This window comes from Camelina sativa, chromosome 15 (genome assembly GCF_030686135.1).
Source record: "Camelina sativa cultivar CO46 ecotype springtype chromosome 15, ASM3068613v1".
Classification (NCBI taxonomy): domain Eukaryota; kingdom Viridiplantae; phylum Streptophyta; class Magnoliopsida; order Brassicales; family Brassicaceae; genus Camelina; species Camelina sativa.
In genome coordinates, this window is record NC_141894.1 from 2,387,887 (window position 1) to 2,408,090 (window position 20,204).

At 35.3% G+C, this 20,204-nt stretch overlaps 3 protein-coding genes and 2 pseudogenes across 4 annotated transcripts; 2 read left to right on the forward strand and 3 right to left on the reverse strand.

The window, feature by feature from the left end:
• Positions 1–334: 334 nt before the first annotated feature.
• Positions 335–1,468, reverse strand: LOC104748039 (U4/U6 small nuclear ribonucleoprotein Prp31 homolog). The gene has a single exon (XM_010469734.1). It carries the CDS (start codon positions 1,466–1,468, stop codon positions 335–337), a length of 1,134 nt encoding a protein of 377 aa, XP_010468036.1.
• A 2,115-nt stretch (positions 1,469–3,583) lies between these two features.
• LOC104748040 (UPF0481 protein At3g47200 pseudogene) lies at positions 3,584–4,810 on the reverse strand (annotated as a pseudogene).
• A 386-nt stretch (positions 4,811–5,196) lies between these two features.
• LOC104748042 (notchless protein homolog) lies at positions 5,197–7,505 on the forward strand (annotated as a pseudogene). Its single transcript, XR_015582473.1, has 9 exons — positions 5,197–5,319; positions 5,412–5,493; positions 5,584–5,660; positions 5,769–5,894; positions 5,983–6,110; positions 6,212–6,399; positions 6,558–6,630; positions 6,837–6,947; positions 7,049–7,505. The product of XR_015582473.1 is annotated as a notchless protein homolog (transcript).
• A 1,159-nt stretch (positions 7,506–8,664) lies between these two features.
• On the forward strand, positions 8,665–9,619 carry LOC104748043 (RAN GTPase-activating protein 2). The gene has a single exon (XM_087488954.1). It carries the CDS (start codon positions 8,781–8,783, stop codon positions 9,468–9,470), a length of 690 nt encoding a protein of 229 aa, XP_087345080.1. The 5' UTR covers positions 8,665–8,780; the 3' UTR covers positions 9,471–9,619.
• On the reverse strand, positions 9,593–15,086 carry LOC104748044 (putative ATP-dependent DNA helicase CHR12). The gene is made up of 12 exons (XM_087488953.1): positions 14,515–15,086; positions 14,081–14,243; positions 13,845–13,909; positions 13,553–13,741; positions 13,071–13,220; positions 12,567–12,962; positions 12,201–12,460; positions 11,892–12,110; positions 11,560–11,767; positions 11,319–11,472; positions 10,619–11,224; positions 9,593–10,526 (listed from the first exon to the last, which is right to left on the reverse strand). The coding sequence occupies exons 1-12, from the start codon at positions 14,749–14,751 to the stop codon at positions 9,826–9,828; spliced, it is 3,348 nt and encodes a 1,115-aa protein (XP_087345079.1). The 5' UTR covers positions 14,752–15,086; the 3' UTR covers positions 9,593–9,825.
• Between the last annotated feature and the right edge of the window lie 5,118 nt (positions 15,087–20,204).

Here is a 20,204-nt window from a genome sequence, read left to right on the forward strand (position 1 = left end):
CCTAAATTTAACAGCAAAGTAAGAAGAAAAGGTTTAACAAGTTTTAAATTTACACAACTGACAAACCTTATTAAAGAGTAACCTTGTATCAATTCAAGGTTAACCAGCACGCCTGAAATTTTTTTAAGGGTGCAGGTACGGTCTGGTCATATGGCTACTCGTTAAATTATATAAGAAAAAACATGTAATATCAAAATCCTTAAAATAATGTATATATATAGAAGACATAATTGAAAAAGTGTCACACAAACTAAAATAAACTTAAACTTGCAAAAGTAAAAACATTTACGTGATGATCATCTTCTAGATGAGGCTGAGAATTAATGTTCGGTTTTCAAAACATGTAATAATCTTCGTCCCCAGCCAAATTACTCTTATTAATCTTGGAGAATGTCCCAAACTTTGAGAAGTACTTGCTTTGAGTCTCATCATCTTCGCCTAGCTCTAGCGACTGAGGACTCGACTGCTCTTTACTCATTCTCTCTAAAAACGTAGTACCAGAAGAAACAGCACCTCGCTTAGGTCGTCCTTGTAACTTGTCAAGCTTCTCGAGAACCTCATCTCTCAAAGCTCTTCCATGTGCCCCCGATGAGTAGTATCTTCTATTACAGTCAACTCTATTAGAGTCAACTACTGCTGCTAAAGTCAAATTTGCAGCCAAGAGGTCACAAGCATCATCCTGATATCTAGGAGGCGTGTTTTTAACAATATCTGTCTCCATCAAAAAACCCTTAACAGACCCAACAAAACTCCTCTTCCTCTTGTTACCAACGCGTGTAACATTACAAGTAGGAGGCATCTCAGCAAGTTCAGATAAACCTCCAGCACTTACCATGAGCTTAGTTGCAACTTTACCTCCCACAAGCACAGACAGATTCGGTGCGATCAACCTCGCCTTCATATCTACAAACTTAACAACTTTCTTCTTCGATGAGTTAAGATCAAGAACTCGATCACACACCTCTATAGTCTTCTCCTGAACGTTTTCAAACATATTTGAAGCAGCAGCAGTATCAATCTTGTGGAAAGTTTTAACAACACGAGCATACTTAGTTGCGTGCGGTACAAACCATTGCACTTTTGGGTGCTTAAGTCTGTTATTCTGACGGAAAAAGCTGTGAAGGATGGCAAATTCCTCTTCCATCTTAACTAAGAGGTTATTGCAATCGACGAGTTCCTTGAATGCAGAATCAAAATCTAGGGCTTCTTCCACTTTCTGCATAATATCAGTAAATTCCTGAGTTTTCTGTATCTTAAAAACGCTATCAAGATAATCGTAACTAAAAGTAGTCTCGTCCTCCTCTGTTTCTTCTTTTTCGTCTTCTTCTTCTTCTTCCTTCGGAGCATCATTCTCTTCTAATTGGGGTTCATTGTCAGAGAACTCATCCAGGTCGGCGATGAAAGAATGGGGTTCATTGTCAGATAACTCATCAATGTCGGCGAGGAAAGAATCTTCAAAAGTCGCCATATCTCGCAGGCAGCAGAGAATCTCTCCGTGTAACGAAAAGTTTTAGTTTTACAAAACCCTAGAGATCTCTGATTACTAGGTTTTCTATGTGTATTCTTGTGTTGGTCATGTCTCATGTATGGTAGCGATTAGAATATATATAGGATAGAGAATAAGAGTCCTAATCCTAAAGCGATCCAAACTTTCCAATTCTATCGGAATTAGGAACATGAACTTTTATTATTTTGCCCTTTTTTAAAAAATAAAAAAGGAAATTTAGAAGTTAAGGAATTTGTAAAGTTTTAAAAGTTTGAAGGATCGAAACTGAAGCAAAAAGTAAACTTTGGATAATTTCAGAGTTCAGCTTGTTCATGGAATTGATTATTAAGTTTGTATGATCTCGAGACTAAAATTAATCATTCTGTGTTTATGTATATTGTAAGTGCCTTTTATACAAATTCCTATATAATCTCTCAACTTCATTAGATTATATTTTTATTTATTAAAATTTCAAGAAATCCAGCATATTTATTGGAAAAATCCCCTAAATATTAATAGAGAAGCACATTTGAGATTAAAGCTGATGTGTCGCCGCCAGAGAGCTCATGACACTTTTTAGCAAAATACCCTTAAATATTTTAACTAATTACAGTTCTATGCCAATGTATTTATTTTAAAAACAATTAACTGAATAATAATTAGATATGTCATCATTTCTCACACAAATTTAATAGTAAAGCAAAACTTCACTAAAATTTACTTACAAATATACAAGTCAAAATTATATTGATTTCTTAAAATTAATATAAAATATTCTATAAAGGCTATAAAAACATATCAATTAATATAAAGTTAATAAAAATAAAGAACATATAACTTATTAAACATATAACTTATTAACATAATCATATAAAAACGAAATGTTATATGTTAGTATTATTACCATAATAATTTAAATAACAAGCTTTTAATAGTTATTAAAATGGATTATAAAAAGAAGTATATTACCCCTGAAATATCTCTAACTCATTAAAAGAAACTTAATTTCCAATAAATATAGATTTATATATATTCATAAATAAATATAAAAATGGCAGCAAATTAAGGGATATCATGATGTGTGATTATTTATATATATCTAAGTATGTAAACTAATTAATCTCAACATTTAGTGTGACAATTTATTAAAAAATGGAAATATTGATAACCGAATAGGAATATACGTTCTAATTGTATATTCATTTATGTGCTATTAAAAATGAATGAGACAACCCTTATCAGTATAAATAAACTTAGTACCCAAAAAAAATCATAATATTTAAAATGAGTGATTATTAGATTATGCAAAATTGTTATAGTTACTCGAAAAACTATAAATATAAATTTAATTTTTTAAACACACAAAAATATATATTGCCATAAATTGTGACATTTTATAAATATTTTCTTTACCACGTTCACATATTTCACAAGTGAAATGTATTATTACACGAATATGTTGATTTTGAATTTTCATTATTTTTTTCATAATGGTTTTTTTGGTAATAATCCGTCATTTATAGAAAATATTAACAAATCGACTAACTCAAAAGATTTAAATAGAATCAAAAATATTAAATCAATAAATTGGATTATCTTCAAAAAGTTTAGTTTAGAATCTGATTGTTACTAACATATAATAAAATTGAATAATTAAACTATCGAGTAATATAGTATGATAAGAAACATGCAAAATTGTTATGATTACAAAATAAAACATAAGAAGATATGAATTTAATTTTTAAACCACACAAAAGACATGTTGCAATAAATAGTAACATTTTATTAATATTTTCTCTACCAGAAAACCTCTTACACATTCAAAGATTTCACCGGTGAAACATATTTTTTACAAGAAAAAATGCAGCTTTGAATAAATAAATAAAAAACTTAAGTTACATATTATGTTTGACACAAACATATATTGGTTCTAGGATAATAATTTTACTTATAATAATTTTCTTTAAATCGATTTATCCTGCACATAGTGCGGGTTGTTACCTAGTAACCTTTTAAAATGGCTTAAACTCTGCAGCATCATATTAGTAAAAAACAATTAGTTCATATAATTGTACGTAGTAGGAAACAAGACACTGGTTACAATTTAAAACATAACACTTTTTGAAGTTTAGAAACCGGCTCTTTTGAAGTATGCTTGTTAAGACCTTCAAACACTGGCGCCAGGTAACTTGCAGATATGTCGAAACGAACGTCTTCACCTACGGTCTTGAAGAACCGAGAAACTTCCTTATAATCGCTCTCATTACAGTTTTTGAGGATCCCTTGTTTGCTTAAGATGCGTACGTCAGCCTTTTTGTTGAGGAGACAAGACATCAAAGCTACGTAGCTCATTATGTGCTTTGAGCAATAACCGTAGTGCCGCTCAAAAGCAACAAAGTTGAGAAAAACTTGGCTGCTCAAGTCGTCCAAGATTAATGGTGGTATCTCGAGCACACCTTCCTTGAGCTGTATATCTAACAGCGTATCTGCCTTTTCCCTTGGCTTAAGTACTAATCCATTGTTACAGAGTCTCGTGGCAGAGACAATACATGGACGAGAAGGGCGTATTGTGTGATTTTGATTTGGGGATGTCTCTTTGTCAGGGATTAAAGTTTGACGCATGAGATCGAGGAGATGTTTTGGTTCATCAGTACTAAAGTTACTTAACCGAGAGCTTTTAGGTAATAGTCTTGAATCGCTGAAGAATTTGAATGCCATCTTCTTCAAAGTATCAGAGGTCACCGAGATTCTCGAAGTTTCTAAGAGAGTTTCGAGAAGACAGAACGGCACCTGATTCTCCACCAATAGAAGATCACTGCGGATACAGTTAAGAATGGAAGGCGTCTGAAAAATCGGATCGTCTTTTGTATCGAGTTCAAGTCCCATGGAGACGCTCAAGAAGAGCGTAAGAATGAAACAACCATCCATAAGCATCATGTTAAGCAGTTGATCCCGATCCACACCAACAAGGTTCTCCGCATACGAATCCCTCAGAGCTTCCACGCAATCAGATACAGCAAACATCAAGTCTTTGCGAGCTACACCATTTTTCCTAGCTTCTTCAGCAAACATACGCAAGAATCGAGGCTTGTGCTCTTCTTCAATCGTACGGAGTTGTTCTTTCCCGTGATGGTATGGTCCGATTGAAACGAGTTCTGGATCGTATGCTTTGTTGTTGTTTCCACGAATGCGATCACTGATCTTGAAGATGCAACGAGATTGGATACCGCCTGGTTCATCATTAAGAAGATTTGGAGTCAAACGACTAATTCCATTAATCATCGTCTCTTGCTCAGATACTGTTCTTGAAAGCTCTCCGTCCATAATTTTAGTTTTAGAGATGGCTTCAGCTAATGGTTTCTATTTTTCTTCTTCTTCTTCTTCTTCTTTGTTACATATATATACAAGATGTACGTTGGAGAGAAAGAAGCAAAAAAGGAAAATTAACATTTTTGTCTTTTAACTTTCCTTTTTCGTAGCAAAAAAAAAGAAGGAAATAAGTGTCCTAAACCGATCTAAATTTCTAAACTTAGATGTGGGCCATAAGTTGTGCCCGTTTCATTTAAATGTATAACAAGCCCATTTAGGTGCACATAAAAGCCCATTATATATTTCTTCAGTATATAAAGGTAATTTCGGTTTTAGTGTATGCAGATCTGTGCTTTTTTTTGTTTCTTTTGTTCTTTGAAGTCCCGAAGCCACAAGACATTGCTGAGATGGTGATATGTCGGTTAGTGGATCCTGCTGGTATTACTTTAGCCGATTCTATCCATGTCCCTCTCCAAACAGGGCCTTTGGAGCTTACCCATCTAACCAATAGATTACTCAACAACGTAAGAATCTTTCTGTCCTTGGTTTTAAGGATAAAGGAGTGGTTTTTCTGAGTTTTTAGTAATCTCTGTGTATGGTTACATGGAATTGTCAGGAGGAGAACTTGCCCTACGCTTTCTATGTATCAGATGAGGAACTTGTTTTACCCCTCGGAACTTACTTGGAGAGAGAACAAGGTTATTGTTTTTTTTTTTTTGTTTTTTGGTTTTTGCGCGCGCTGTGATCATATTATCGATGATGCTCTGGAAAAAATTGTGTGCATTCAGTGTCCGTGGAGAATATTTTGACGAAGTGTATCGACCCGGAACTCGCCCTGTTAACCATGTTTCTGCTACCATGGATGGTATGTCAAAATGTTCCTTCCTCTCTGCCTGTTTCAACTACCAGACTGACTAGTGGTAGTTACATAGATTAGCTGACTGGTTTGTTTGTTTTAAAAATTATTTATTAGGTCATGAGGGCTCTGTTCTGTGTGTTTCATTTAGTCCGGACGGTAAGCAGTTAGCTAGTGGCTCAGTTGATAGGAGTGTCCGGCTGTGGGATCTCAACACTCAAACTCCAATGTTTAGATGCATAGGTACTAATTAAGGTTTTTTTGTCTCTCTCTCTCTCCTCTACTAGTAACCCTCTCACCCTGTTTCTGATATGCGTTTATTAATTGTCAGGGCACTCGAAATGCGTTGTAGCCGTCGCATGGTCTCCAGATTGTAAGCACCTTGTTAGTGGTGGTATGGATGGTCAAGTCTGTTGTTGGATACCGGAAACTGGACAGCTAAATGGCAGCCCCCTTATAGTAACGTCTTTTTTGATTTTGTCCTTTTCTTTTTTTTTGGTTATGCTGTGCAACCTCCTTGTGAGAGTGATACTGATCGATAAACACTTCACTTCTCCCAGTGTAACAGGGATCCGATTACTAGTATCTCGTGGGAACCAGTTCACCTTAACTACCCATGCCGTCGGTTTGTAACTTGTTGCAGAGATGGGGATGCAAGGATATGGGACATTACACTTAAGAAAGCCCTAACTTGTCTCAGTGGTGTGACTTGTGCCATATGGGGGGGAGAGGGAATTATATATACAGGGTATGTTTCTAAGTTTCTAGACTTGTAATGCTGCTTTGATCATCCTCTTTTATATGTTGTAGATCATGTCCCTACTACTTGTATCAATGCCAACTAGCTAATTCCTCTCGATCACCTGTTTCTTGCTAATTCAAAAATGTCTGTTGTGTGTTTGGCAGTTGTCAAGATTGTACAGTAAAGATGTTTCACGTTACTCCGGATGGGACTCTATGTTTGGCAGCAAAATTGGAGGTAAACCTGCATATTCTCTTTTGTGTTTATTTCTGGCTGTTTCTCCATCCTGGTGCCCAACTGTGTTACGGTAGAAATAGCCAGGACCTGGATGGCTTATGCGTTTCCCCATGTTCAGCATTCACCTGTCCTTTGTGAAGAGGTTCTCCTTTGTATATCTTTTGAGCAGCCTAATTTTGAACCTGCATATTCTGTTGTTACTTCAGGGGCATGGATATTCGGTGACATCCCTTGCATTGAGCACAGACTACGTTCTCCGGACAGGAGCTTTTGACCACACTGGAAGACAATATTCTTCACCTGAAGAAGTTAGACAGGTACTGAGAGATAGCTATCCCTCATTCCTTGACTTTTTTTCTTTTTCTTTTTTCTTTTGTCCATCAACCCTGTTTCTGATATCGTTTGCTTGCTTATATAGGCTGCGCTTAAAAGATACGACCAAGCAAAAGGAAAGTCCGGTGAAAGATTAGTCTCAGTTTCTGATGACAGGAGAATGTTTCTCTGGGAACAGTCTTTTAGAACGCAGTTGCTGCGCGGTGATCATGATGTTGTAAGGCATGTGTGTTTCTCACCTAATGGCCAGTGGATTGCAAGTGCGTATTTTGATACATCTGTCAAGATATGGGATGGTGTCACGGGGAAGTATTGTGCAACTTTTATAGGCCATTTTGATCGTGTTTATCAGATCAGGTTGGGTAGATTCCTTGAGAACATTGGTTCCCCTTTTCATGTTTCCACTAATTATTAATTAATTAGCTTTGTAACCGCAGTTGGTCCCCCGACAGTAGGATTCTTTTAAGTGGTAGCACTGACTAATCTTGTTTTTTGTCCTAAACCTCATACACAACAAAATATATGAAGGTACTCACTCCTCAGATTCTAAACCTCTCTCACTTGCACAGGTTTGGGATATTGGACAGAGAAAGTTAAAGCAAGATCTTCCTGGCCATGCGGATACTGATCAAAATGTGACTGAAATATTCGTTTTTGCGGATTTTGTTTGATTCTCCTAATCGTTTTTGAGAGGAAAAAACGAAAAACAAACTCACTTCACTATTATGCGAATCATCGTAATAAGTGCATTTGTTAAATTAATAACCATATGAAAATGTAATTAGAAAAGGAAAACAAACCATAATTTGTGGTTCAGCAATGTGTAAAATTCCTACTTATGACTTGCAGCTAAGTTGAAAAATGGAAAAAAAAAACTTCAAAAAATTATTTGTTCATGTTTCACGGAGTGATCTATGGCCGGTGGATATTGATGATACCAGGTTCTCCATCATTAGTTTAGGTGATGATTATGAAATAAAAACATAGACAAACCAAGTTGGTCTGATTTTAAACTTCTGCTGCGGCGGGTGTCTTCGAGACACAAAGAATGCCTCAGAGGGTCATGCTTTATGACATTGAGTATGCCGGCTTCACCCACACAACCAGCATCGACTTCCTATCCTTTGATGAAGAAAAGCTTTTCCTAAATCATTCTGCAAATCATGCTGATTGTGTGGGTGAAGCATACCCAATATCATAAATACATTTGTACTAGTTTTGTCTTCTTTTAAGAAATTAACAGGGAAAAATTATAATGCTTGAAAAGGTTAAAAGGATTGTATATATTAGATTTAATATATGATCTCGACATATGTAATATATTAAACTTAATAATAATCATACTGTTTTATGAAATTTTATTAAAAATGTTCTCTATGTAATTTAATTTACTCTATGTAATTTAATTTAAGTGGATTTTATATCAATTCCTATATAATATCTCAATATGATTTAATTCTATCATAAATTTATAAATTTCAATATACTATAATCTAGTATACTTGATGCATTATTACTAAACTGGATATACATTAACCTTTAAATTGGCTAAGCATATCAATCCAACAATAGACAATTTTAAAGACATACAATTTTTTTGTCATATCTTGAAGATTGTTGGATTATATTATATTGAGTGATCTTATAATTACACCTCTGTTTTTATTATAAAAAAAATATAAACTATTTATTTAAGGTTATTTTTTTTTTGACATTTTTAAGGTTGGCCTATTGTGGTACATTAGGTCGAAATTAATAATAAAAGGAGCTCATGGGTGGTGAATATGGTAAGCACTAGCTTAACCTAGGAGGAACCTATGGAGGAGAATACATTTATGAAGCAACTTTATCTAATGGATCATTGCATAAAAGTTGGAGTTTCTATGATCAAAGTATTTCCGAGCTTTAATTTCTTGACTGTTATTAACCTAAGTTATACCAAACTAGAGAATGAAGGTGCTATAGCTTTTGTAAACGCTCTCAAGAGTTCTGCTCCATCTCTTGAAGTTATAGAACTGGCCGGTAATAACATAACTGATGAGGCGGCTCCAGCTATCGCCGCTTGTTTGGCAGCAAAGCGACATCTGAAAAAGTTGAACTTGTCTCAGAATGATCTCGAAGACGAGGGATGTGTTGACATCGTAGAGAGTATGGAAGACTTGGAGTTAGAATATGTTGATATGAGCTACAATAAACTGACAAGAAGAGGAGCACTGAATCTGGCTCATATTGTTGTCACGAAAGAAAGTCTCAAGATGTTGAACATTGATGGGAATATGATCTCTGTTAGAGGCATTGAGGAAGTCAAAGAGATATTCAAGAACTTCCCTAAGTTACTTGGACCTTTGGATGAGATGCAGAATGACTCTTTTGGAGAAGACTATGAGGATTATGAAGAGAACGAAGGTAATTATGTGGATGATGATGATGATGATGATGATTTAAGAGAGAGGAATGATCTTGAAGATTTTGAAGATGAATTTGTGAGTTATTTTATCTATTATTAGTTTGTATTGCACGAATAGAGAGTTGTGCTGCTGCTATTTTACTTCTTAAAATCAAACTCTTCATCAAATACCATATTTTAGCAAGTGTACACATAGTTCTTCTGAGAAAAATATTATACACATTTATGAAAAGGGTTTTCAATTTCAAATAATTGTTCTACAGAAGAAACATAACTTAGTAATACTTTGAGAAAATACAGAACTTAAAACGAGACCACTTAAGATAAATGTATTACATGTTAGATTGACATAAGTTACATTGGGAAGAAGAACATCTAAATACTTCTACAAACACACAGACACGTAGAAGACTGAAGAAGAGACCAAACTCAACTCAGATCTCACCTCACCTTCTTCACTTTCGTCTACTTCCATTGGAACTTTGAGCTCTAGAGTCAGACGAAGAGCACGTAAAAGAGTATCTTGACCTTTTCTTCTTATAAGTATTCCACTTGAATATTGCCTTTCCATCATTCTCTTCTTCACCTTCGTCTTCTTCTTCTTCTTCTTCTTCAGACTTCTCCACTCTCTGTTTTCCACTCATCTCCTGTGGTATTTCTTCTTCGTCTTCCTCTTCGTTCTCCTCCTCGCTCGTTCCATCACTTACTATTGGGATAGATTCTATTGCCTTTTTACTCGTTGGTGTCTTTGTGTTGCTTGCCTTCTCACCTCTCCTATATTTCCTAGTGAGTTTTGACAGGTCTTCACCACTCTCCACGGCTTTCAGCCACTGTGACTCGCTTAGTGTGTCGCTATAAACGATCTCTTTACGTTTTCGCTTACCTGTGACACTCCCAAAATGGAATTTTGAGCTGTTCAGCTTGTCATCTTTGCTCTGAGTAGTGTACGCCCACTCAGGGACTTCCTGCTCTTGCATCAGACGGGCTCTGTAGTTCTCCTTCCTTCGCCTCTCTTCATCCATTCGCTCAAACATCCAAAATTCATCCTCACTACGAGCCGCGAGCCGGTTTATTTCTCTCTCACTGGGGACATCTGTCCCGAGCGAGCTTGTTCCTTTGCGCATGATCTCTTCAAGCATCTCTCTTCTGTCTTGTGCTGTTGATATAATCAAAAAAACCCACATCAAGAGATTACCATATCGATACACAAAACAGGAGCCATCACATTGTTCTTTCGAGAAGACTTACCAGTGGAAGTTGTGTTAAAAAGTCCAGCTTGTATGACTTTGGCATCAATGCCCATCTTTTGTTTTGCACGCTCCAATATTACTTCCTCAACAGAGCCAACGCTAACCAAAACAAACACTCTGACTTCTTTCTTTTGCCCTATGCGATGGGCTCGATCCTCAGCCTGTTGGTCCATTTGTGGGTTCCAATCACTGTCAAAAATAATAACAGTGTCTGCAGTTTGCAAGTTCAAACCTAGACCTCCAGCACGCGTGCTCAAAAGAAACATGAAGTATGGAGAGTCTGGCTCGTTGAATTGCTTCAGTAAAAGCCCTCTTTGATCTGTCTTTGTGGTACCATCCAGTCTAAGGTACTTATAATCATTAAGTGTCAAGTAAATCTCAAGAACATCAATAAGACGGGTCATTTGGGAGAAGAGAAGAATTCTATGTCCAGCCTTGCGCAGTTTTGGAAGGAGACGATCAAGGAGTTCAAATTTCCCTGAAGCTCTCACAATCTCAGGTTTCTTCCACATATTGTAGTCTCCTCCAACAAAAAGATAGGGATGGTTACAACACTTTCTTAGTTGCATCGTTAGATTTTGCAGACTCTTTGATTTCCCAGATCCTGCACATGATGATTACGTTTGCATAAAATCAGCTTCACTTTCTGATTCAATTTATTAACCCCAAAGCTAAATGCAAAATAATGGAGACGGTACCTGTTTGAAGGCCAACCCTGCCCATGTCTGTAACTTGTTTGTAATACACTTTCTGCCACGCCGACATATCACACTTCAATATGACCTGTGTCTTTCCAGGAAGGAATTTCTCTACTTCGTCCTTTTTCCTTCTCAGTATAAACGGCCTTATAACCTGAAAAGTGATAAGAGTGAATATCATTAAAACGTTGCATGCAAAAATTTGATATGAAATTGAAGGAAAGATAGCTATAGAACCCACATGATGCAGACGGTGGATAATCAAGAGCTCCTCTTCATCAGTAAGACTGACATTAGCACGGTCAGCAAAAGGAGCATTAAACCATTCCTCGAAGTTCTGAACCGAGTTAAAGATATGAGGAAGGAGAAAATTTAGCAATGACCAGAGTTCTTGAAGGCTATTCTGTATGGGTGTCCCAGTTAACAGAAGTCTTCGTTTTATACGATAGCTGTACCCAGGATAAAGTTTCATTAGATATATACTCAAAATTTCTCATCATCCTCGAGGAGAATCAAAGTAGCTATAAACCAGCTAACATCATTCACTTGAGACAAATGAATATAGAGATGTACCCTGTTAACAGAGTCTTTGCAAGAGCAGATTCATGGTTCTTCAGCCGATGTCCTTCATCAACAATCATGTAGTACCACTCAATTTTCTTCAAAAATGCTTTATCTCTCATGATAAGATCATAATGGGTTATCAATACGTTAAATTTTCCTTCTCCTGCAATTTTTTCCCTTATTGCTTTTCTTTCCTCTAAACGCCCATCATAAAGAAAAGCGGCGATGCTGTCAATGAACAAAACGGCTGATTTTCAGACATAACATTCATACCAGTGCAAGTCCCCAGCCCCAAAAGAAAGATTCTCTGCAATATACCTTGGTACCCATGTTGCAAACTCGTTTACCCAGTTTGGTAGCACAGCTTTTGGAGCCACTATCAGATACGGCCCAGGCACACCTTTATTCTCCAGAAGATACGCAATCAAAGAAATTGTTTGAATCGTTTTTCCCAAACCCATCTCATCAGCTAAAATCCCATTCAGGTTATTGTTGAATAGAGAAACCATCCATTGGAGCCCTTCTATTTGGTAGGATCGTAGTTCCCCACCTTCTAGAAGAGAGGGTTGCTCCGTCACCTGTTAGAAGTATATATTGCTACTTAAATCCCCTGGTCTCTGAGATGGCAATGGTTTAAACAATTAACCGTACTGCTACTAGATATACTATAAGGATCAACATTACCTTCTCTTGTATTGAGTGGATAGCGGAGTTATACTGCCTCTGTCCTTCTAGTAAATCATTAGAGTCATCGTTATTGTCAGACTCAGTTATATCAATATCCTGATCAGGAAGCAGATCCTGCAATGGTTCACTTCTTGGAGCATCAAGTTCAGACAAGTCAGATTCTGAGTCTTTCAGTAGATCAATGCCTTCCGGAAGTTTAGCATCTTTCTGACGTTGAACAGCAGCTCCCAAGTTAGCAAGGAGTTTGTTAGTCTCCTCTAGAAGAGTAGTTAGTCTTTCATTTTTACTCTCCTTTACTAGTTTCATGTACGCCTCTTGATCATCAGATTTAAGGGCCATGAGCCTCAACTTTTCAGCGCGGGTAGCTCGTTGTCTTTGTCTCCCATGCCACGCCTGGTTGAATAATTAAAAGTACAAAAATAAGTTTTAAAAGTTTGTCTACTGATAGTATTAAAGGCTAAATGAACTACCCTCACAATAATGGCGTAAACTATATCATACCTGCACACCATCATTCCTTTGCCTACGACGTTTTTGAGTCGCCTGAATTTGCAACTGGAATTCACGAACAGCATTAAGTACTTCTGCGAAGAATTTTCTCTTGGAGGTTTCAATCAGATTCTTCTCCTCTTCTTCTAAACGTAATAACCTCTGATCAAAGACAACATATCAGTGTTACAAATCAAGAAGTTTGAAAACTGTAAATAATGTATCTAAATGAGTCATAGTTCAAACATTGAGTAGAGATTTCATGTCACTTCCATTATAATCCATCTAAATGAGTTCCAAATCTAGTGATATATTTTTGCCCATGTCAAGTTGTACTGCTAAGATATATGAGCCATAGTTTGAAAGTGGCCTTATGCCCATCATCATATAAGAAGACATCTTGTCATCTCCATCATAAGGTAAAATCAAAACCGGGAGCAGAAAAAAGAAAGGTTTAACTAGAAGAATAGCTAGCTGAAGAAAAGGAAACAGACCTCAGCATCACGCTTCTTTCTGAACTGATCATCAGCTTCCATAGCAAAAGGATCTCCAACCCCATAAAAAGGACGAGGCAACCGCATCATGCCCCAGTCAAATAGTTGGCTACTGACATCAGCACAGTTCAGACGTAGCCAGAACTCCGAGCTCACCTTGGTTCGAACTTTGGTTTGCAATTCTCGTAGCTGCGACTCACCAAGGTAAAGTGTCAAATGTCAAAGATACCACAATTCAACCAATGTCACATAAACAACAAAAATCACTGAGAACATCTAGCAAAGACGATACCTTAAGCCCATAAAGCTCAAGTAAGCATTTTGCCTGCAAGTCTTCACCTCTAGTGGAAGGTAATTCTGATTTAAAAAAAAACACACACACACAAAGAGTAAGCATTCCCCTTGAAGAATATATGGTTTTAGCAACATAGTTCACAATGGTTAGCCAGTAAAAATGCCAAGCATAACAAAATCACAAGTTGAGAATGTTGGTATGAGGATAGCATATGAGATAAAGACGATTATAACCTTCAAGTTCAGATAAGCGGCGTTGGATATGACACTTATTCCGATTATCCAATAAATCTCTCAATCGAGAGCCTGCTTCAGAGTTGTTTGGTCTCTGCTTCAAAAGAGCATCCTCAAACTCCCCCATCAAATCACCTCCATAGGGAGTCAAATTATTATTCCCCTGCAAAAAAAAACAAAAAACAAAAAACAAAGACCAAAGCACAAAGGTAAAGCAGACACCTTTATAAATGTAAATGGACAAACAAAACAAGCCACTCTGAAGATAATCTAATTTCCACTAGAAAAACTCGTAAAGGAGAAAACTTTGAATCAAACAAACTCAAATCTAAGCTACAGAAACAAATCAAAGGACCACAAAATCAAACCCCCCAAAAAGAAAAGCCACAAAATCAAAAGCGAGGCTAGAGAAGAGATAAAGAAAGGGGCTTTACAGGTGGAGAAGTAGGCAACGGCGGAGAGACATCGGAGTGAGAGAGAGAAGACGAGGAGGAGGAGGAGGAGGAGGAGGAGGAGGGGCCATGGTAGATTGAAGAAACGGAAGCGAAGAGGTGAGGAGGCAAAGGAAGGTCACGAGAGATGTAATTGAGAGCACAGATCAAAGACTTGGTGGTCTCAACTGGATCTTCTTCTTCTTCTTCGCATCTCTCTTGGAGCTGCTGAGCCACCATGGCGGGAACTTGTATTGTATCCCCACCCTTTTCGATTTCAACTATCGCAAAATTTTGATTTATTTTTTTTTTCTTGTATTTTTTTTTTTTTGGGGTTGTAAATCTAAATCAGTTGTGTCTCAAATCTCTCTCACAACACACAACACTCGAGAGAGAGACCGAGACAAAGCTGAGACGGAGAGATAAAATTTTGCAAAATCTGGTTTACGATTCACTCACCCACCAAACACATCCCTCCCCCTTCTTTTCGTACATATTTACATATTTACCCCTTTTCTTAATGGGCTTTTTTTATATCTAAGACCCAATTGATCGTCATCTGGTAGGCTAACAATTAGTGCTTATTGGGCTTGCAAATGATGAGTCTATGCTAGTTCAAAGAAGCACGTGGTGACGCACGTGCAATGAGTAGAGTGTTTTCCGTTTGTTTGTGTTTCGTCTCCGAGAAGAGTTCAACAAGTTACTATAATAAGACAACAACACACCGACAATAGATGAGTTATGTCCATTCAAATTTATAAAAAATGGTTTCAAAAATCGTAATTTGATTGTTCTTGGGAGATGTTGTTCCCCTAAAGATTCTATTTCAGTTGTGAATTACAAATACAATGCATGCATCACTAAATTGTAATGAATGATATAATTATATCATATTCAAATCATTCCACTTTCCTGATTGTAGATGTTTCCCACCGATTACTAATCCATGTTATTGTCTCTCTTGTTATCTTGTAAAATTTTGTATGTGTAGCAAATGTTTTTTGTTTCTTTGTTTCGTCAACTTTTTGGCTAATATAACTTTACAATGGATGGTTCCAACGATCCTTGTTCTAGTAATGGAATAGATTGATGGAGTATCCATGACTGTGTTTTGTTCGTTTGAATCACTATTCTTATCCATTTTGTTATAAATTGACATCTACTTTTGTGAAAGTTATAGTTTACTTGGATGATATGTGAGTGAGACAATAGTTATGGATGAGAATGATATTTTCATGTGGATGTCATGCGTCAAACAAAAGCAAAGGAGACAAACAATAACTCTATGTGGCCAATACATAAAATTCTTTCTTTTTTTTATTCTTTGTCTAGTAATTTTGTGACCTATGGTTCCTTAACATGTGTGTAAGCATTGCTTATTATGTTTTATAAGCTCGATTTTTTAAATTTAATTCATGCATGGTCAGAATTTAAAAGTTTAAGGAGTGGCTCATAAAGACTCCACTAACTTACATAGTCAAAAGATAGTTTTTGCTTATGCAAACCATTTTGAGCCATGAGATGTACACTTTGGTTTAGAATCATGTGTTTCAGATTCGTTATAAAGCATTTAGTTAATATTTCGGATGATTAAATGTTTCCATTACATTTTTTCTTTTTGGAAAAATTCTTTTCGAATATAACTAAACAAGAAATTGGACGAAATCCCGAATCGCAGAATCCGAATGAAATTGGATCTTTGGAAAGCTCTGTAAGAAAGGCTTTCAAATATGCCAACACATCTAGATTAAAGATGCACACTCTCGTTTTCCATTATAAATTTATAACCACACTATATATATTGGTAGTTTGGTATATTGCATCAAAAACGTAATGCTTAAGTTTCTGTCTCCACTAAATTTTCAAGTGGTATGACGTATTCTGTGCCTTTAGATCCTCCATTAGTTGAAACAAATAACTAATATTGATGGATAACGATTCGAGTTTCACTCTGTTTTTTTTTTTCTTTTTTTCTTTTTTTCTTTTGTGTGTGTGTGCATCATGGGCTCGAGTGACACAACAAAGTCAAATTATTTTCGTATATAAAATTATCATACTTTTAATTTGCTTGTGTCGCCTGTCGGTATTCGCTTAATAATTGTATAACTTAATATAATAATAAAAGCATCTTTTAGTAATAGGACACAATATCAAAAGGCAAAGCACGATCGTTTGGAGCGGCCAAAGGTTGCTATGCTACTTTCTAATTCATCTCTCTCTCTCTCTATGCGTTGGTTCGAAATTTAGGACCACATGTGGTGATCAAAGACTCGGTATGTATAGATTGATATTTGTCGACAGATTACGTCTGCAGGTCAGCTCCTTTTTCGACCTTTTTCTTGATTAAATTATGTCATAACTTTCTACTTTCTCATGCTTACGTTATAGGATCCTCTATTTTTATTTCATTTTTATATAATCGTTCCAATAGTGTGTGTCAACTATATATGATAAATCATCTCCTTCTTGATTCCTTCATGGCAAAGGAGAGATTGGAAAAACAAAATGTGGAATTCTCTACATTGTTGTAGGGTGATAATATAATGTGGAATTTTAACCCAAAAATAAAATAAATAATGATAGTGCAAATTCTATTTTCGACTTTTCTAAAAAAAAAAAAAAAAAAATACAAACTAATTATCTCATCCATAAACTGTAAATAACCAACAACCACTGTCATGTTTCCATATTTGAATGCGAAATTGATTATGTCACATTGCGAAAAATCTTATGTAGATATGTAACTTGTGTTGCCAACACAATTATGATTTTCTTCTCTCCATTATACCCATTTTATATGATGAATCTTTAAGCTCATGATTTTAGTGGACTTTGATACTAGACGAACGTCAAAGTCGATCAATAATGAATATATGTAATTACATCAAAATTAACTAATAAGAAATTAAGTTCACTGTATATTAGTTAGGTATCATATTTTTAAATTTGGGATTTATAATATTTCTATCACAAAAAAAGTTTGATAAGAATGAAAGTTTACTAGTTTAGTTAATTATGTGATTAAAGTTTTGCCAAAAAAAAAAAAGTTATGTGATTAAAGATGCTTGGATGGAAGATTTGGAGTGAGATCAACAAGAAGAAGTTAATGTGTATTAACATTGACGTTGTTTCAAATCATCTTCGCATCTGCTTGGTAATGCGTATACCCAAATTCTGATTCACATATGTTAGTGCACTGAGTATTTGCTTGGTCGTCATTATATTCATCCACTAGGAACATAATGTAAATATGGCTAGCTAGTACTAGATGCTGCGTACTAATTTTGGAAAAGAACTTAATAGGAAAAGGAAAAAACTGAGATCTACTTGTCATATATAATACACATCAAAGGTATTCTTCGTACCAAACCCCCTATGCATGGTCTCATCAAATTTTGTGAGAAACTATAATTTATAGGTCTACTTGTGAATTCATGTCTGCTATACAACTCAGGAAAGTTTTGGTCTGCTAGTTTAAAGTGATCATTATACAACACACAACTAGCATAACATATATATTATTTATGCTCACAGTTCATCGATGGTGTATAGCCTCTTATTGTATACACATTTCTTTATTCACACACAGTACACAAACTGGGAAAGCTTTTCCATTACAGGAAACCCAGAATCTCAAAATCTCTCCCACTCACTTACAAAATTAGGAACGGCTTACACTTTCTAGCTAAGCCTTTCTTTCTTGCAAGTTATACGGTAAAAGAAAAGGCTATGGTCCAATGTAATTGTGCTTTTACATGTTTAATTTGCTGTGTTTACAAACATATTTGACAACATTTTACTAGTGTTTTCATCAAGTATTATTCAAAGCTTTGAAGAGCATATATATGGAAAAATAAAAAATCGGTTTGCCAGTTTTCCTCAAATAATTATTTAATTAGTAGTTTTCCTATTTATTTATATTATTTTTTTACAGCCGTTTTCCTATTTTAATTAGGTTTGTGATTTAGAGTGTTTTATAGATTAGCGAGTTTTTTTGGTTCAATATTTGAACTTAGGGTTTTCTGTATATAATTTCGAGTCTTGATTGATTTAACAAAAGAACGTTTGAATTTATTTTCTGAGAATAGTATTCTCCATTTTTCTTGTTTCTATAGATTTGAACAACTTGAAGAGAACCTGGCGACTTGAACATTCTTATTCTAAAATCTATACGATTTTTTGCATTATCGTTGCTTTTGTTGCGTAATAAAATTAAAAAGTTTCGTGTTTGCATATATAAACAAAAGGTTTTAACTATCAAATGCGAACACAGTTGCTATAGAACATATATATTACTTTATATCATCATTCACATGGCTTAGGGACTTAGAGTTAAGGAAAAGATAGCTATAGTTAGTAGTGAGTGACCTTAGGGCATTTATTTACTTGTAAAGGTTGAATGCAAGTGTTGTTTTGTCCCTTTCTTTTTCAGAAAGAAAAGGGTTTAAATTAGGGTTTTTCGTACATTATATAATAGCGTAAGCATCTGAAAAAACAGTGAAGACAGAGGAGGGAAAGTGATAGTGGGGAATCAATTGCTGATTCACGAGTCTAATATTATGTGTCTTCCTAAGCTAGTCCGTACGATTTTATAGGGGTAACATGGGTTGGACTTGGAGAGTGAAAAAGGCAACTTAGTGTTGGCTAGCCAAAGAGAAAAATGACAAATTTGATGTTAACTTAATACAACCAAACCCAACCTGGATTACTATTTATAACCACAATGTCCTGAATTTTAGAGAGAATATTCCAAAGTAGAAACCTACGTGGCTTTAAACTACTGGTCTTCTTTCTTAAGCGGAAAGTTTTTGAGTTTAATTAAATTTTGGACCTATATAATATACATATCTGTAGTTTTTTGGAGATTTATATGTATCTGTATAAAAACCGATCTTAGGAAAGAATAAATAAGAAAATTTAAAAAAAAAAACATTCACAATTTATATTTTTTGATATTCTATGTAAGTGTTTCGTTTACTACCAATTTATACAATTTTTTTACTATACATGCATGTTCACCGTTTGAAAGTTTCTAGAATATATCTCTCTTTTTATCCTTTACAAATAAATCCCACGGTAACTAATAAATAAAGATAATTCCTATTAATTACAAACGAATTGATGGGTGAAATACTCAAAATATTATGGTTAAAAACTTCTAATTATAATTTTTTTAACTTCGAAATTCCGCTCTATAAAAACTTCAACCTGACACATATGGACCGGCGATATTTGAGACTTCACATCGTTAAGAAAATCACACTCCAATACTCAACAATATAAGCTACTACCAGTTACTGTGACATGTCCCAGAGAACATGAATTTAGCTTTGTAGTACAAAAATATAGATCTGGTGAAGCTGAAACAATCTTCCTCTTAACCCGTTAAGTAATCCACTTATGTTTTTGATTCCTTTATTTCTTTCTAATATAGTAATGTAATTTTTAGGAGCATTTTATATCATTTTAGGTCATAACAAGTGGGCGGAAAATGGGGTTTGTTCTTTGCATTCAAATACAGTGTTGTTGGGTAAGCGTGTTTTTGACACACTTTGTTTTTTTTTTAATAGTACTTTTATTTCCGTGGATGATGCATGCATATTTTCAGTTCACGAAACATTCCTATCTAGATGTTAACGCCTAGATCGATGCCCATAATCTTATGCTTTTGGGGTTAATGGAAGAGATTTCGA